Raw genomic sequence first — 17,673 nt, forward strand, 5'->3', positions numbered from 1 at the left:
CTAGTCAGTTCCCAAGGTGGATGCACTGCTACAACTCCCTATTTACAGATGGAAACCCACTATTAAGCAACCATATGCACAATGGTGACATAACCATCTGCTAATTGGAATAAGGCTGCAATAATGACTTTACACATTTAAAACAGAAAAGTACACCTGGTAACAGGTTGAAACAATTGAATAACTTACCTCAAGATCTAGCATAAGTTCAATGAATCTCTCACAATAATGAACTTTGTCCATAGAAATAGGACCTAGACAGGAAAAAAAATAAATTTCTTTTTACAATTGATCCACATCACAATACATTTGTACTTGAACTATTCTTTAAAAATGTAATAAATGCTACTAATATTATCAGCATTTTACTTTTAACAAGATTAAAAAGTTAACTAGCACATTCTTCTCTTTTTCTGACACAATCCTTCATTTCAAACCAGAAAATTTTTGGATACAAGAAAGCAATGGAACCAGAGTTTCAAGAGTGATTTTATCCACTCTGTAAAAAAACAACAATGTGACGTACAAAAATGCACACTTCCAGAAGATACCAATGGCCTGCTAAGCTTCTTAAGAACTTTTAACTCTGGGTACTCAAAAATACCTATTTAAAAGCTGCAATCAAGGTGTGTACAAAAGGCCTTGACAACATTCAAAGGTATTCAGTGGTGACTACTAAGGAGCCTTTAGAATAATGTCAAAACACAACACTAAGTCTGCTTTAATGAATATCTATTTCCTAAAGTCTCCAAAGAACTGTTAATGTAAATCTTCAGGTCTTGCATATTTGGGAAAACAGACAGGATAGGTATCCTTTCTGAGGAAGCCACAATACACAGAATTTTGCCTTACAGCTCAGTTAAAAGCTGAAGTTTGCTAAGAGTTTAAGAGGAAAAGCAGCACTCTGGGAAGTGATTTCACCCAAATTGTGCTGTACTTAGAGTATAATAAGCCTTTTTTGTCAAAAGGCTAACACCTCCCTGTACAAACACATTTCCTTTCTAAATCAGGCAAGCATATAATTTTGCTTGTCACAATGACTTATAAATCAAGAGCAGTCAAATCTTACAGAATTTCACTTTACTTAGGCTTTTGTTCTTGCCATAAATCAATGATACTGACAGAATAGAGCCTTATGATATGCATTTATACCACCTGTTTAACAAGGCATCTAAGTACATATGAAATGCTTTAATGCTGTAAGAAGACTGTAAGCACATAACAAAGAATATCAGTACCCAGAAATATTTTCTTTATTAAGTCCATACTGAACAGAAGCAGAAGAGGTTTAAAGTAGCTTTCTGCTATTTAATTTTTAAAGCATATACAGACTTGAACATAATTTTGACAAGAAATCCATGCAGACAGGCATGGATTTCACTAAACTTCCATCTAAATAAGGTCACCAATCTCAGGTTGGTATCCTAGAGAGTAGTTGGTTCAGCAACAGAAAAATATTTAAGACAGATTACCAGATAACAAAGTAACATAAGAACCACAGTTACCTGAGACAGGTATTGATTTTAGCACAGAAATGAATTTCTGGATGAGCTGTGAAAGAAATCTTCTCTCCTGATATGCTCTAAAATCAGACATATGACAAAAGCATTAATATTCCTTAAATGCAGACTAGAAGTGCATCATATCTTTCACTAATACAAAGTTAGCTGCTTTGAAATTTATATAATGGTGCTTTGAAACACACCCAAACTGTTTAGATGATAGCTTTTCTTTCTGCACTCAGGCAGACAGATTAGCAGAGTCTACATTTTTAGGCACAGAACTCATTAACAACCTATACTTCTACTGAGTCAAAGAGCAGAAGTATGTCACCACCTACACCTTACCACACTGCAACACAAAAGTATTGAAACACTTAACTTTGGCGAGATACACACAAATTTATTCAAATACTTGCATAAGCTATTTGCTTAAGAGATGAACATCTGCTAAAGGTCATGAAAAAATACGCGTGACTACATGAATTTTCTCTTACGGCTTTCATCCTTTAGTTTCAAGATTTGGTATCACAAATTCACTGATCAAATAAAATATTAGTTCTGTAACAGTAGTTTGCATAAAGACTACTGGAAAACAAAACAGTTGCTGGGAGACCGCATATGATCAATCTTTATTTGCCATCTTCATAGTTTTTTTTAAAAAACACTTTTTTTCATTGAAATAATTTATTTTAGCTGAAACACATGGATGCATTAAGGGGTTTGGGCTTAACAGGAAAAACGGTTTCTGTAACATACCGCATTCTTGTCTCCTCATCCATTTTCTCATCGTTTTTCTTTATTAGATTCCAGAATTTTCTTAGTTTTGGTGTCTTTTTCAGCTCTTGTTCCAACCGTTTCTGAAATGTGAAAATGTTATACAGTCACCAAGAATTCTTGTTTTCACAAAAGGTAAAAAAATAAGCCAGTCTTCTTATTAAAAAAGAAAAAAACATATAACGAACAAATATATATAAAAATACATAACAAACTGAAAAGCTGACTCAGACTAATCTCAGCAAGTATCCCTGCAAAACAAGAACGCAGTACCGCTAGAAAGAGTCTAGCCATGGCTAGATGTCAGCTCCATTCCCCAGCTGCTGTGATCTCATGGCCTTGTCTACAAATCATAGCTTGAAGAAGCTATAAGCAACAAAGCTTAGTTTTACGAAAAATTACTTAATTATTTAATAATTACAATTACATGGAAATTTGCAACACACAGTAAAGAGGATTTTACCAAGCACACAAAAATATAATTCCATAGCAGTGCAGGCAGCTTTAAATATTAGACTTCCATAATAGTATTCCATAAGAATTCACTTTCCAGGACTTGCATAATGCCTAGAAGATTGCTTTGCCAGTTTACAGTATTATGCTTACAGGTTGTAGAGCCATCCACATCGGTAAGGAGATGAGCTGCTGCACCTGACTTCTGATCAAATCCACTTCCTGTTAGAAAGTTAAAAAAAAACATTTTCTGTCTGTAACTCTTATGTTTTCTGATGTGCTTGTCTTACAAAATACATCAGTGTACATTATCATTTGACAAAAATACGTATGTTCTTGTGTTAGGTTTCACAATTTCCTAACAGGAAACTGCACAATAGCCCTACCCAGTAACACTTAAAACTGTTGATGACTTTTGCGTTTCAGATTCTTCTCATGGATTCTGTCAGTTCTTAACACTTAAGCAGGGGCCCCGTCCATGTAAGCATTTTTATCATAGAAGCTGACTGGAACTGCTCTTTCTTCTTCAGTCGTTTCTTGTTCTTGAACTGAATTTTCTTACTCTGTTTTCTCTACTTGTTTTTACTCTATTTGTTCTCTCCTGAAGCCCTTTGTTTATCAAGTTTTTCCAACTTCATCTACACTCTTCCCATAATCTGAAATCGTTAATTTCATCTCTAATTCATGTAATTTCAACTGTTGTTTCAAATGTTCTCTCTCCAACTCTACCCATGATCTGGATCCACAAAGTTTTCTTTCTTTCCTAAACTGCTGAAAAACTTCCATTAACATCTTAAATATGTCTTCATGGACAATTACTCTATTTGCAGCATTCTGAAACTTAACACTTTGGTGCTCCGTACTTAAAGCACTACTGTGACTACCCTCTTCTGCATTTCACGAAGAACTGCAGCTTCAAATAGCAGTATGCTTTTACAAGCATTTTTTTACTGGCTTCCATATCATGTTTTCTGAGAAACATGCTCTGCAAACAGGATTCTCTGCAGTGAAGATCTGTCGTACCATGGTCACTACAGAAAAATACTACGTCAATAAACTATATGCATAAGGTTCATGATGACTACCGGCTCCCATAATCACTCCTAATTCCAAAAATCAAATCATACACTTCCTCAGTTGTTTTGTCTGCAAGACATGATTTTGTTCTTTATTTGTGCGGACCCTGATTTGGACTGATACATCCTGTGTAGAAGTAAAGACAAAGCCCTGTAGCAAGAAAGGTAACAGAGTACTGTTTCATATAACAGATGATTTTAAATTATTCTCCACACTTGCTAATTAGGATCTATAACTGTGTTTTTACTATAGATTGAGAACACAAGTTGCTCCAATGCTTTCTTAAAACTAACTCGAGAGAAGTGCAGATAGAAATACTATCTAAACCTGGTTTCAAAAGTGAAAAAAATTACTGTCTTTCTCAATAGCTAATGGAAATAATTTTGTGCAATTTGCCAGCCAAACTAAAAAGAGTGCAGTAGTAAGTAACCTGCTTTTAAGTGTAAAGCACCTTTTCAAATATAAATACATTTTTTAACCACCATTTAAAATTTGTCTGAATATATGCCTTTGAATTACCGTAAGTGCCAATCCTCCAATTTCGAGTTATCTTTTATGACCTTGTGTCAGAGAAATGCAAACGTGATGAGAGAGAAAAAGCAAGAGTCAAAAAGAGGGGCAAAAGTCCTCCGGTACCATCTTCTTCCTGAAATGGGAATTTTGCTTCATCTGTCTTGTAAGAAGAAATTGCTCAAAATAAACACCTATTCACACAGAACAGCATAAACACACTCAAAGTACTACAGTTAATTTTAACATACCAAACTATTGAAGCAGTGATCAAGGAAAAGAAGCAGGACTGTCTGTTCATGCAGAGAGTATTCACTGTCATTTTCAACCAGCGATGCTTCCAGTATGCATTTGAAAAAGAAGGGAAAGTGTTCTGGGTTTTTTTTGAATGTCTAGGAGTAGAAGAGGAAGTTGATTTTGAGTCAGGTTGATACAAATCATTTTAATCTTCATTCACATAACATGGCTTAAGTTCTCTAAACCCATTTAAATCTATAGAAGGAAGAATTTTTTTCTCTTTTTCATTTATTATCACCAGGCAGCACAAACAAAACAAAGTAATGATATCCTCCTGATCACGGATCCTCACACTATGGGAATGCTCTTAGTGGGACTCCTGCCTTTTGCGCAGTCTAACACAGGTGATGCATAGGACAAACTGAACAAGAAGCACAAGTGGAGTGGATTGTGTTGTGGGAACGTTCAACTGGTGATCACACAGAATTACTGTAAATTATATTGTGACCAGCAGAAGCAGGGAGGTGATTGTCCCCCTGTACTCAGCACTGGTGAGGCCACACCTTGAGTATTGTGTCCAGTTCTGGGCACCTCGATACGAGACAGGTGCTGGAGCAAGTGCAGAGGAGGGCAACGAAGCTGGTGAAGGGCCTGGAGAATAAATCTTATGAGGAGCGATTGAAGGAGCTGGGACTGTTTAGTTTGAGGAAGAGGAGGCTGAGGGGAGACCCCCTCACTCTCTACAACTACTTGAAAGGACACTGTAGAGAGGTTGGTGCTGGTCTCTTCTCACAGGTAATGAGCGATAGAACAAGAGGGAATGGCTTTAAACTGCAACAGGGTAGGTTTAGACTGAACGTTAGGAAAAAATTTCTTCACAGAAAGAGTGGTCAGACACTGGAACAGGCTGCCCAGGGAGGTGGTGGAGTCGCCATCCCTGGATGTGTTTAAGACTCATTTAGATGCGGTGTTAGGGGATATGGTGTAGGGGAGAACTTTGTAGAGTGGGGTTGATGGTTGGACTTGATGATCCCAAGGGTCTTTTTCTGACCTAAATGATTCTATGATTCTAAAATGACACAGGTTAGAACAAGATTGGTAGATTTTGGCCAAAATCTATGGCAGCTGTTTAGTGATCTGCAAGAAATGAGCAGGTAAAACCTACCAGAGATTAATTACAGTTGTGGAACTCCCATTCAGCTATCTAAGCCAGAAAAACATAAACCACATAATTGTGGAAATAAAATGGTTTCCTTACAAGGGCAGCCACATACCAAATAACAAATTTAACTAAGCTGCCTGGAAAGTAACATGCACCTGTCATTTTGCATTCAGAACAAAAAAAGGCACAGACATCATATGAGCAAGTTATTAATCCTTTGTGATCTTCCAGCACTGAAGCAATGGCACTGCTATCGGACTAAGTATGCTTCTGAAATAATGCTTGCATGGAATTTCTAACTAGGGTCATGCTGTTGAAATGGCCTGAGAACTGGACAGTTTGTAGAAACACTGAATCATTTCTAAACCTATTATTACAGAAAAAAAAAAACCGAACAGTACACAAGGAAGCAGAGTAAGATATTATGTTAGTATAAAATCTCACGGAAGAAAGCTACAAAAGCATATTCACAGGTTTTAAGCAAGACACTATTGGATAATACATTAGACTTCCAGTGGTGCTTTCTTTCCTCCACAGCTATAAAAATCCTTTTTTCTTTCAATATCAGAGCAAGAATTTCTCTGCCAATGCCTGACTTGTCAAGCACCAAAAAACCAAATGCTGCCGATTATGTAGAGGCATCACACAGCAGAACAAAGAAATTCCAGAAGGAATGAGGCGACTTTTTGGCCTTCCATTGCTTTCTCTGTAAAGAACACACACTTTAAAACACTATATGAAACATTCCAGCTGAGGTACCATTTACTTTTAACACTACAAGCTTTGCTACCTTCTGTCAGTATAAGTGAGCACACAGCAAAAGCTGCAACTTGCGGATCAAAGACAATTCTAGCTGTAATTGAAATTGGTTACCTCCCACGCAGGGACATTCTCTCTGAACTTCTCATTCACCATACAGCAGATTGACATTAAATATGCCTTACTGGACACCTCTGGAGAATAATTCATCCATAGGTAATTTTCAAGGTACTGGCTGTGAAGAGACAAAGAGTATTTCATTAGTTGCTGCCACCCACATAATCTGTCACTCATTTGAAAGAGCAGTTCTCCTCAGGGGTTTTTTCCTCCTTCTCCTTAAAGCCATCTTTATAGTTTGTGAGTAGTTCCTGAAGTTACCTCTCACCTAGGTCACTGCAGCAAAACTTGTTAGACTCAGTAACTGCTACAAGAAACAGATGAATTTCTTATCAGGAAGACACATTCACCAGAGGGTTTTCAAATGTAACAAGCAGCCACAGCTCAATACAAAGTCAGAACATGAATTCATGTGGATTTTCCAAACAGAGAAAAAAAAAAACCCAAAAAAACTTCACTTCCCTAAAGAACGTTACATGCTGCATATCCTAGCTTAAGACACAAAGGACAATGTTTCCTTGTAAAAAAAATAGGAATCATCTAGAGAGATTTTAAGCTTCTAATCATATAATGGCAATAAAAATATTACATTACAGTGTGCACCTAAAATAAAACATTGAATATTAGAGGAGTGATTAGGTATTTTCAAGAAGGTGAAAAAAATTATTGGACACCAGAAAATAGCTACCCAGCAATGAGCATTTCTTCTTCATTAATATGGCACATTTCTCACGGAAGAAACTCTTAAAATTAGATCTTAGAGATAAGAGGCTATTTGGACAAGCAACTGCCTCCCTCCTTTAACTTCCTCTTGAAGCTATGCAGGATAGTTACTCCTGAGGCAGCAATCCCTAAATCCACCATATTCAACAGTGTAGTTGCACCTTGTGCTACTTCAACAACGGCCACCAGAAAGTGAAAAGTCTTGTTTCTTCCTAAACAAGCTGCTCAACCATCCCTTCCTCTCAATGCCTGCTCTGACATTCAGTTGGCCCCTCATGAGCCAACTCAGTTTTACGTATTTACTTCTATCCACAGCTTACTTTTCCGATGTCTTACAGCAAGCTACTTCACTAATTTCAGATAAGACAAGTACCAGAGATGGTGGTGAAAAAACGCAGTGAGAATTTGTATGTAATCAGAAACAAAAGGCTCAATAATGGTCAGACAGGGATTTCCGCTTCCTGGGAGCTCAGCCAGAATGTGTATGCTTATGAAACTATTTCCTCCTCAAATTAAGCTCTCCTCACTTAATTTTCCTAGGTACGCAATCCAAGGCTTTAGTAAGTACGAACAAGTGAGTACTACCTTCAACGTCACTCACTACCCCACACTTGCTTCTCATCTTTACAGGTTCCTACGAAAAAATTACTTAAAACGTCACTCCAATTAGCTTACCTGAATTCAAGAAGCATTATCTTTCTAATAGCAAACCTAAAAAGGAAAAAATAATCAATTAACACAGGGAAAAAGCCTCCCATACACATGGAAAATGGCTAATTTTTCCTAAATTTGTTACATAACGAAACCTGTATAAACATCTAGGAATCATTTCTGCCCCCCCATTTCCATGCAAGAGCAACCACTTGAATGCAGAAGCAACTGCTGTAGCACTGTGAAAGCTGAAGTTTGCGCAGATCCATTAAGCAATCAAATTCACATAAAAAAACATCTAGATCTTTTAAATATGAAAACACTGCTTTCAACAGCCTTGAAGACATAAACTGCTAGAAGCTGAGAATGTCTTCTGGAAAACTACAACTACATATTTAATCAGTTCACAATGCTATTTCTTCTTAGTCACCGGAAATGGAAGCTTGCTCTGATCCTGTATGGCAATTCTTAGATTACTTCCATAAAGGAAACATAAACAGATTTATCTTCAGAGCTCAAACTTCCCCTGAAAAGCTCCAAACAGCTACAGTTACAATTCTTTTCCATACACACAGCTCTTTTCCATACACACAGCTGCAGAATGCAGTTTACCTTGAATTCTTTGTCTCCCCCATCAAACATTGGAATTCACTGAAATGAGACTTGCCCTTTATAAACCTGGTAACATTAATTAGGGAAAGAGCGAAAAGCTAGAGGCAGCACACTCCTCAACTGGTTCTTCTTCTTTACATACTTTGGTGACAAAAGAAGGGACCAGCCTTCTATAATCATCACAACAAAACCAACATAAAATACAACAGGCTACCAGATCGAGGAATCAAACAATATCATGTCCAACCATCACATTTAAGAATTATGAGCTCATCTTTTTGCCCCATTCATACTTTGAAATACCATAACGATTAAATGGCTCAAATGCATTTGAGTCATTTTCATCTGTTTTCAACATGTTAACACATTTTTAAATACTCTGTGAAACACCAGAAACCACTTCAAGGCAGATAATGTTGGAACGCTTGTTTATACGTGAAAGTGACTTGTGTACTTACTTTGACCTGACAATTTCTTTTGTATATACATCTTCAATAACCTATAGGAAAGAATATTTCAAAAAAATGGTTAAGAATTTTATATACTTCATAAAGTGATTAAAAATGCATTAAGATACTGTATGCACTCAAATGTTACTCTGAATTAATTACTCTCTGCTTACTGCTACTTGATCAAAAATGTCATAACAATTATGTCTCAGCTCTGAAGAGTCCAAAAGCTTCATGGACATACATTCTCACAGAGAAAGTGAATCAACTTAGGGAAAAGCACACAATGATAAGAGAATTCATAGGACTTTCATTGAAATTATTCTGAAGGAATAACCTACACCGCACTGAGATTTTTATATTGAAGTCAAACAGATATGCAAACCTTTTTATTGTTAATCTTTGGCTTACTGTTGAATTTAAAGAACAGTCTTCAAGAGCCAAGTCTGCATCAACTTAGTCATCTGTAGTCACTGTTTCTTTCAACTGACACTTAACCAAATCCAGACACTTTTACCTAGTCTTTCCCACAGGAATGAAAGAATCTGTGCTACCTGCTGTGATAGGCACACATTGACATCAAAGGACACAGAGATAATTCAGATGCTTATGTACATCCTAGTTTTAACAATCACAGACAATTGCTATCACCAATACTACAAAGAGAGTGAGTAAACTGAGGCTGGAAAGGGAGATTTAGCCAAATACCCACAAGGGAAAGAAACCTAACATTTAAGAACCCCGCACTACAGAAAATACAAAACCAAACAGGCCAAATCAGGCCAAACATTAAACATTCAAAACACAAATATCCACTAGAACAGCACTAAAGTTGTCTGCTCAAAACTCTCTGAAGAAACTTCTAGGAAGAAATACACAGTTCAGTAATACCTGCATCTTTCATCATTCTTTGATTTCTAGAAGCTGTCCCTCCTCAAAAATCTTTTAACCTCAAAGCAGATGCTCAAAAATCTTTTCATCTCATAAGTTATTGGCCAAAATAAACTTAACAATAGCATACAGAAGAACTACACTGCTATAGCACACCTTCATAACTACAAATACATAATAAACAATTTATAATTACAGTGTGTTAAGCAAGTGTTGACCTTCCAGGTATTCTCCTGTATTCTTAACTAAATAAGCACCATCAGACATTGTCACAACCGAAAAGGGTTGATCCTCATTCTTTGACACCCCAACACAATTCCAGTATTTACCTTTGAATCAAAAGACAATTTTTTCTTCACATGTGGAGCCCAGTATTTATTTGCTAACTGTATGGGGGGAAAATAATAATAAAAAAAGGTTAAATATATACATTTTCAGTTGTAGCAATACAATAATTGTATAACAGATCCCATCCTCAAACTTCATTTCATTAGCATCTTGCTTAATTTCAGCTTATGGTAACTATGGGTAACAAAATTATGTCTTCCCAGCAACAATGCTTTTCAACCATCTACGGTTTTATGTCTAAACCTTTTCCAAAAGATGTGTGATTCTCTGTAAAAATTTCAGATGCGATGACTGCCATATGATGAACAAGTTTTTTTCTTAAGTTACTTCTAGCCTTACTTTCTAGTTTCTTCTACTTTCTAAGTTACTTCTACATCAGAAATATACCATGATCTTTCAAGGACTGCAAACCCCAGACTACAAATGATTACATTGAGGAATTTCACAAAGAACTAGAGGCTACGTATACAGGCCTAATATTTTAAGGCTATTCACTGTAGGCATTGCTTCACCAAAAACTCCTGAGCTATGGTAGCAAGAGCTGCCTAACCCACTTTATGCCGTGGAAGAATAAGCGCAAAGCAGCATTTCCAGCACAAAAAAAAAAATAAATAAAAAAAATGAACACTTGTATAAAAACACTTGAAATGTTCAGCTACAAGAAACTGTCAGCAACTTTTCACGTACCGTAACAAGCACGATTTATTTTGCAGTGCTGCTCCTGTAAATCTCTACAGTCTGGAAAGGTTGGGGGCACATACTCTTTCACGTGTAACACGGACGTTAAATCCCTCCTCACTCACCACAAAGCAGGACCCTTTCCTTAACACCCACGGACCGCAAAGGCCATTTAAACACCGAGGCGCCTTTCCAGGCCCAGAGACCTCCCCCGGGCCCGCTCCCCCGCCCGGCCTTACCTGGGTCACGTACTCCGCGTTGATCTGCGACACGGTGGGCGCCACGATCTTCTTCGGCGGGGCCGAGGACGCCGGCGCCGCCATGGTGAGGCCGCCTCGAGCTGCCGGGCACACACGGCCGCCCTCAGCTCGGGCCCGCCGCGGAGGCCGAGCGGAAACAGCCTCCGGGTAAGGAGCAGCGGAGAGGGGAAGCGCTTCCGGGGCGAGGAGCGCTAGAGCGGCCGCGGGGAGGGGCGGGGCGGGGCGGGGCGAGGCGAGGCGGCGCGGCGCCGCCGCGCCTCCTGCCGCCCCTTCCCTGTCCCTGCTGCTGGCGGGCGCGGAGCTTACACCCACGCCAACCACCGGGGCGGTGAGGGGCTTCTCACCCCCCTGTTCCCGCCCTGCCCACCCCCCAGGCGGTGAGGGGCTCCTAAGGGCCGCGTTCCGGCGGTCGCTGCCAAGGCCTGTCCCCGGGGCCGGCTCCGGTAGCGCGCGCCCCCCCCCCCCCCCAGCTAGGCTCGGCCGTCCTTGGCAAGGAGCACCTCAAGGAGCTGTTCAGGAGCCTGTAAAAGCCATAAAAGAAGAGGGAGGCAGTTAACGCGCCAGGTTGCTTTTCCCGTCACACTTCAAGTGCTGTGTAAATAGGGTGACTCCTTGTGTTTTATCAGTTATTTGTCACTTTGCGCAAAGGTTTTTGTCCATCTACTGTGGAAAAGACCCACTCGTAGTAACATCAAACAAATGCCACCGAGATCTGAGCGTAGCTCAGCCTGACACATGTCCCCATAATGGGGGAAATCTGTGGAGGAGAGGAGAGGCAAAGGTAAGAGGGAAAAATTACACCCTTACATAAGCCAACAATTTTGTAATGATTTAGAATGGTTCGCAATTAACTCATTCTATTTTGTAAACAGATTAATTAAGGAGGAAATTAACAGACTCCCCAGAGAAGTTACAGTGCTTTGTTTCTGTGCTCATTATCCAGCACCAGCCATTTGAGTACTTTAAACTTCCAGGCAGATACCATTGAAGTCTGTGTGAATATGACCTCCTTTGTTTTGATATCAAGGTGATCTCCATTTCATTTCTTCAAGCAGAGGTTAAACTAAATATTCTTTTTGAAGTTGAATTAGAATGTACAATGGGAATGGAAAAAGTAATGACAGTACCTCGGATAGGATCAGACAATGGCTGCATTCAAATAAATATGCCTATTGTATGCCTTTGCTTTAAATGATCCAGAAAATTTAAGTTTTTACTATGAAAACTAGCAAAATCAAAAAGTTACAAAAGTACCTGCAATAAATCCTGTAAATAACAAGGGTTGAGCACTGTCTTGTCTGATGATAGAAATCTTCAGAGAGCTCTGTATTTGATGAAAAATGCAAAGCAGTTAAAATACACTTAAACCAATGTACCCTGTCTAACACTTAAATTGTGATAAAAATCACTATATTAAGATGCTTCAATTTAAGTTAATCAACCTAGAGGTTGCAGCTTCGTGATTGACTTAGGTTTATCGAAATCTATGCAAATATAACTACCCCTTTTGGTGTCTGCCCTTTCTCCATCACTTAGTACAACTGCTAGCGCTTGCATCCATGCACAGGTGTAGAAAATACAAGGGGAATCTACCTAAGCTCTGAGCAGGCTGTCTGAGACATATTAGCATGTTGGTGCACCGTAGCTGATAACTTTGCTTACGGTGTCCTCTCCAACCTACCTTCCACAATTAGGTGGTTCTATATTTGACCGCCTCAGGAATCAACATACATAGCTTAACGTTTGCATGTATCAGAATAAGTAGAAATATAGCAGCCTGTGAGGTTGGTGGGGAAAAAAAAAAAAAAAGTACTTTTACTACCCATAAGTGGACTAGAGGGATAAATGGCAGGGAGGGAAGGAAGTATTGAAGATACAAATCAGTGATGAAAAAGGACAAAGGAATATAAGTTTGTTAGCTATAAATATAGGCTGAAAATATGAAAGCTTCTAAAATTGGCTTTCAGACAGGAGCCAAAAGTTTGACTTGTGTTTAAGGTGGACCATGGGACACTTAGAGACTATGATGATTTCTTGGGATCAGAGGTGACAGTAATTGATGACCTTAAATTTCTTTTCTAATCACATGCTCAAGTGTTGCCTACGAGGTGATATTTTTTTGGAATTATTACCATGCCAAAAACTAGTCAGGCAAATAGATTTTGGACTTGGTAAATTTTCTAGAATGCCCTTGCAAGGCTAACTTAAACCTTCTGACCTCTGCTTATGATTGACAGATCATCAGGCATGTGTCAAAACCCACAAATTTCCATATGATATCAAAGCTATGGAAGCAGAAGGAGGAAGCCATGTTTATCTAACTTTTGGCATTTGGGTGTCCCAGTGAGGAGGTTAGTTGTCTTAAACTTCCCTACAGTCAATGTGGTGATAGAGATCCTTCCAGAGGGCAAATCAGAACTAATTTAAGTGCTCTGACTCATTTTCTGAACAAGCTTCTGATATTGGAAACTAATATTAGATGCCTAATGTGAGGCAATATGATTACATCGCTCTGTGGCAACGTCAAATACAATGATAAAAAATATCTCCTCCCCGTAAATAATGCATTAAATATTTCTCTATAAGGGCTATTGTTTAGTTACAGACTGCTATGATAGTAGGACTACAAATAAATAGCAACAGTATAAATTAGTGCTTTGGCAAAATACATTTCTTTCAAGCCTCAAGAGCAGCTGAACCTTTTAAGAGGAGCTGTGGTGAGACCAGGCATAATGACACCCAGTGCTGTACCCATGTCCCCATCTGCGACTCTCACCCCAGCTCACAACTGTGTTAAGACTGGTCTCTCAAACGCTACACTCAGTTTTCCCCAGAGTGGAGGCGCGTCTGTCACTTTCCACCCCAAACTGCTTTGTAGTCAGGGGAAAAATAAAACCCTGCACCCCGTCATCCCCACAGCCTTCTGTGAAGTTCTCCATCTTGCTGTACTCATTGACTTAACACGCCAAGAAAATCAAATATTCTTTCTCTTCAAAAATCTGTTAATTCATTCATGAAGACATGTATTATTTAAGAAGTCACACATTTGAGTAGATGCGATTTTCAAGACTATTATTCATTTCTAGGCTGCATACAGTCCTGGTCAATTTATATTCAATGCGGCTTTCTTGCTTAATTAGCTCTTCTTGTTTTGGATGCCTGCCCTTCTATATTATTGCAGCCAGGAAAAATATGCTTTTCTCCTCTTTTTTGCAAATGGTACAAGCCAAGGTCATCAATAAGCTGGCCACTGCTTTTATCTCAATGATACGCTCTGGAATACAGTATCGGTGGGTCAGGAAGTATCTAGTGATAATTAGCACAGGTTGATTCTGGCCTGTCTACCTTTTAAATTATTTTAGGTTCTACCAGGAGTCACAGAAATAATTAATTTCTAGCAATGAAAACCAAACAATTAATCTCTAAGGATTTCTAGTATTAATTGACTTTAAGGCTTGTTATTGTTTTAGTGTCTCCAGTGAGACATGACCAGTGAAACCTGATTCAGCAGCTACATACTGCTAATATAAAAGTTGTTTCACTTTTTACTGTTTCTCTTTCACCCAGAGAGATTTATCCTTTGAATCCTTTATCTTTCAGCCTCTTAGACATAAAGAAACCCTGCACTGAGAGAGGCAGACTCCGTATGGATACTGTGTTCACCTATGTAAACTCTGGTTGGAAAGCTTTGTTCCAACACGGGTAATAAATAGCAGCACTGCGCTCAGGTTGCAAAATGGCCTTACCTTACCCATTCCAGTCATCAGGTTCCTTCAAAATTATGAACAGGCATCCGCTGACTTGTCCTCCTCCAAGGAAACACTGTGTTAGGGACAGATGATTCCCCATGTGCCTCAGCCTGGTCACTGCAGTAGAGCAGCAGCAATTTCTCCTTGCTCTTTGATCTGGAACAACGGGGGGATGGCTACTATCACAACTCTACTATTGCCTGAACTCCTGTCACTGGGGGAGCAGAGGTGGCGGAGGTTCTCCTAACATAAGATGGAATTGAAGATATCGAAACCTTCTTGCCAGGGTGGGGACTCTGTTCCCTCATAGCTGAGGGCATGCTAACACCGCTCTGATGAAATGGAAAAGCGGCTCACTGGCAGCGTTGTCCTACTGCTCCATGCTTTCCCACCCAGAGGTTATTTTCCTGCTGGTCCACCGGTACAATTTCAAGCTAGGCCTGAAGCTCCAGTGCGTGATCAAGGCTAAGTCTTTGGCCTGCGTTACTTCTTGATAGAGATGCAGGGGCCTCTTCCTTCCAAAATCATTGAATGTGGCTGTACTTCTGCTTACAACAGTAGTTTTTACTCTTTTCTATGTATGTTGAATACTCTTAGTGTTTCTCGGACATTGTGGTACATAACTCAGAGGTGAAGGGAAGTCTCCATTACTTTTTTACAAAGTGAACAAAGTGTGATTGTTCTGACAGCAATATTCTGTATGCAGAAAGTCAAACACACATTAAGTCCTAGAGGCAGATGGCTGAATTGTGCTTTCCCTGTGCACAACTTAAAAATATCAAGGTGGTCCAGGTGATTTTTAATAGAACTGTGCTTCTCAGGACAGAGGCCTAGATATGTGGGATGTATCTCGCTGCTGTATGGGAATTTGTTATCTGGCCTAATATAATTGCATTATACTAAATGCATAAGCCTAACTTTGGGGAAGTACCTAAACTGCACACCTGGATACCGTAACTTAGGGCAGATGAATCCCAGCCTCAGAGACATGAAGCTGTATGTTGGGTTGGCTTTCTGTGAAGCAAGGTTGTAAAGCTTAGGGGACTGCATCTCTTTAAATTCAGCTTTTCTCTCTTGCTTATTGATTTTTACACATAAACACAAGTTTTTTTTGAGAGGTATCCCTCTGAAAAACCCTGAAACAGAAAGCTCCAAACATGAGAATTTCAAGTCCCACCATGTTTATATACACACTTGCATGTACAGCTTTTCCTCTAAGCAAAGAAGGAAAGTGATGATCAATATGCAGCATTTTGAAATGTTGCAAAGTTATATGAAGTAAGTTTTTGAAAGGAATGGGGGGCATGAATGGCATAGAAATTGAATAGTATGTATATTAGTCACAAACGACCAGAAACCTCCCATGTCTCTTACCTGTTGAAACTATAGAAGAAACATACTGATTTAACCTGCTTTCAAGTAAATAAAATTTGGAAAAGCTTCTCAGAAAAGATTAGAGGAATCCTTCAACATGTAAAAAAGCTTATGCACAGTGCTAGGGGTTATTGCTTTCGTTATAGTTTTTTCTTCCTAGCAGTTAATATTCACATAAACTGAATGTTCAGCCTCTTCATTATAGTTTTAATTCAATCATATCGCTTTTACTATTTTATTTATGTGCATTCTTCTAGTCCAAGAGTGTGTCACTGTGTTCATCTCATTAAATATGGGTACTCACTCAGTAAATATGTGTACTTCCACTCAGTAAATATGGGTACTTTCAAAAATGATGCCTCAGTTTAGTAACAGATGCTTCTTAAAATATTTAGAATTTTAAAGTGTAAAGAAGCCGTCAGTAGCATTCTGATTTGTGTATAAATATTTATTTAGCACACGTTCTGGCCAATGTACTGCCCTTGATTTTTGTGCAAAACTTACAGTAACTTCAATGGAAATTCTGAGCTTATGACTGGAGAAAAATATGGTTAATTCAGCAACCCAGCTGCTTTTATATCCCAGAATAGCAAGCAGTGCCTCTAGTGAAGGAGGTGGGGAAATACGGGAGTTTATGTCATTCTTAGTTTTCTGTTGCTGGGCACGCATTTGGGTGACAGCTTAAGTTACAGCAGACTCTGGGCTATTCTAATTCTCTTCAGAGACTTTTAGCTGGGTTCTTACCAACTGAGGCAGGATAGTGGTATGAACATAAGAAACCAATGGCCAGTAAAGCTCTAGAAATATTTGCTAGAAATCCTGTGAGAGGCTGTTACGTGACAAAATTTATATGGGGCAAAAAAATTAATGTGAGATAAATGTTTGATGGAGGAACATGAGGCCTTCGTCACTAAAATGAGATTCTAAGGCAAATAATTTCCTTTCTGCTAGTGCTAGCATGAGAAATGTTATGGGAAGTGGAGTCTATTTGCAGAATCGTTGTAAAAGCAGATTCTCAATCACATATCCTTTCTAACGACACAGAAAAAAAAATAATACAGATTGCAGACAAAACTGAAGCTTATCTAATATGCAGCATAAAACATAATCAAGAGAGAACAGTTCTAAGATGCTGAGAACCAGCTCCAGTCTCCTGAAGCTTTAATCCTTGCCTTCCTCCATATTTTCTAGGTTTTTGGTAGACATTTCCATTAGCATGTCAGGATTTTAAGAGGATAAAATGGCAATAAAACAGACCATCTACTGGAAATAGCAAAATTGACACTGGTGTAACACTGAAAAATAATTTATTAAGTTCTAATAATTTCTTTTACTTAAAAAAAAAAA

The 17,673-nt window shown here is 38.8% G+C and overlaps 1 protein-coding gene across 1 annotated transcript in view; it reads right to left on the reverse strand.

Annotated features, from left to right (window-relative positions):
- AQR (aquarius intron-binding spliceosomal factor) overlaps window positions 1-11,356 on the reverse strand; it is a 55,248-nt gene extending 43,892 nt beyond the window's left edge. The window contains exons 1-10 of the mRNA XM_054198729.1: window positions 11,183-11,356; window positions 10,247-10,303; window positions 9,036-9,076; window positions 7,990-8,025; window positions 6,589-6,709; window positions 4,568-4,708; window positions 2,883-2,951; window positions 2,259-2,359; window positions 1,506-1,582; window positions 190-254 (exon numbers count right to left, since the gene is read on the reverse strand). Coding sequence (XP_054054704.1) covers window positions 190-254; window positions 1,506-1,582; window positions 2,259-2,359; window positions 2,883-2,951; window positions 4,568-4,708; window positions 6,589-6,709; window positions 7,990-8,025; window positions 9,036-9,076; window positions 10,247-10,303; window positions 11,183-11,266 — 792 coding nt within the window. The 5' untranslated portion in view covers window positions 11,267-11,356. The remainder of the gene's footprint in view (window positions 1-189; window positions 255-1,505; window positions 1,583-2,258; window positions 2,360-2,882; window positions 2,952-4,567; window positions 4,709-6,588; window positions 6,710-7,989; window positions 8,026-9,035; window positions 9,077-10,246; window positions 10,304-11,182) is intronic.
- Window positions 11,357-17,673: the final 6,317 nt, after the last annotated feature.

Source organism: Rissa tridactyla, chromosome 4 (assembly GCF_028500815.1).
Source record: "Rissa tridactyla isolate bRisTri1 chromosome 4, bRisTri1.patW.cur.20221130, whole genome shotgun sequence".
Classification (NCBI taxonomy): Eukaryota; Metazoa; Chordata; class Aves; order Charadriiformes; family Laridae; genus Rissa; species Rissa tridactyla.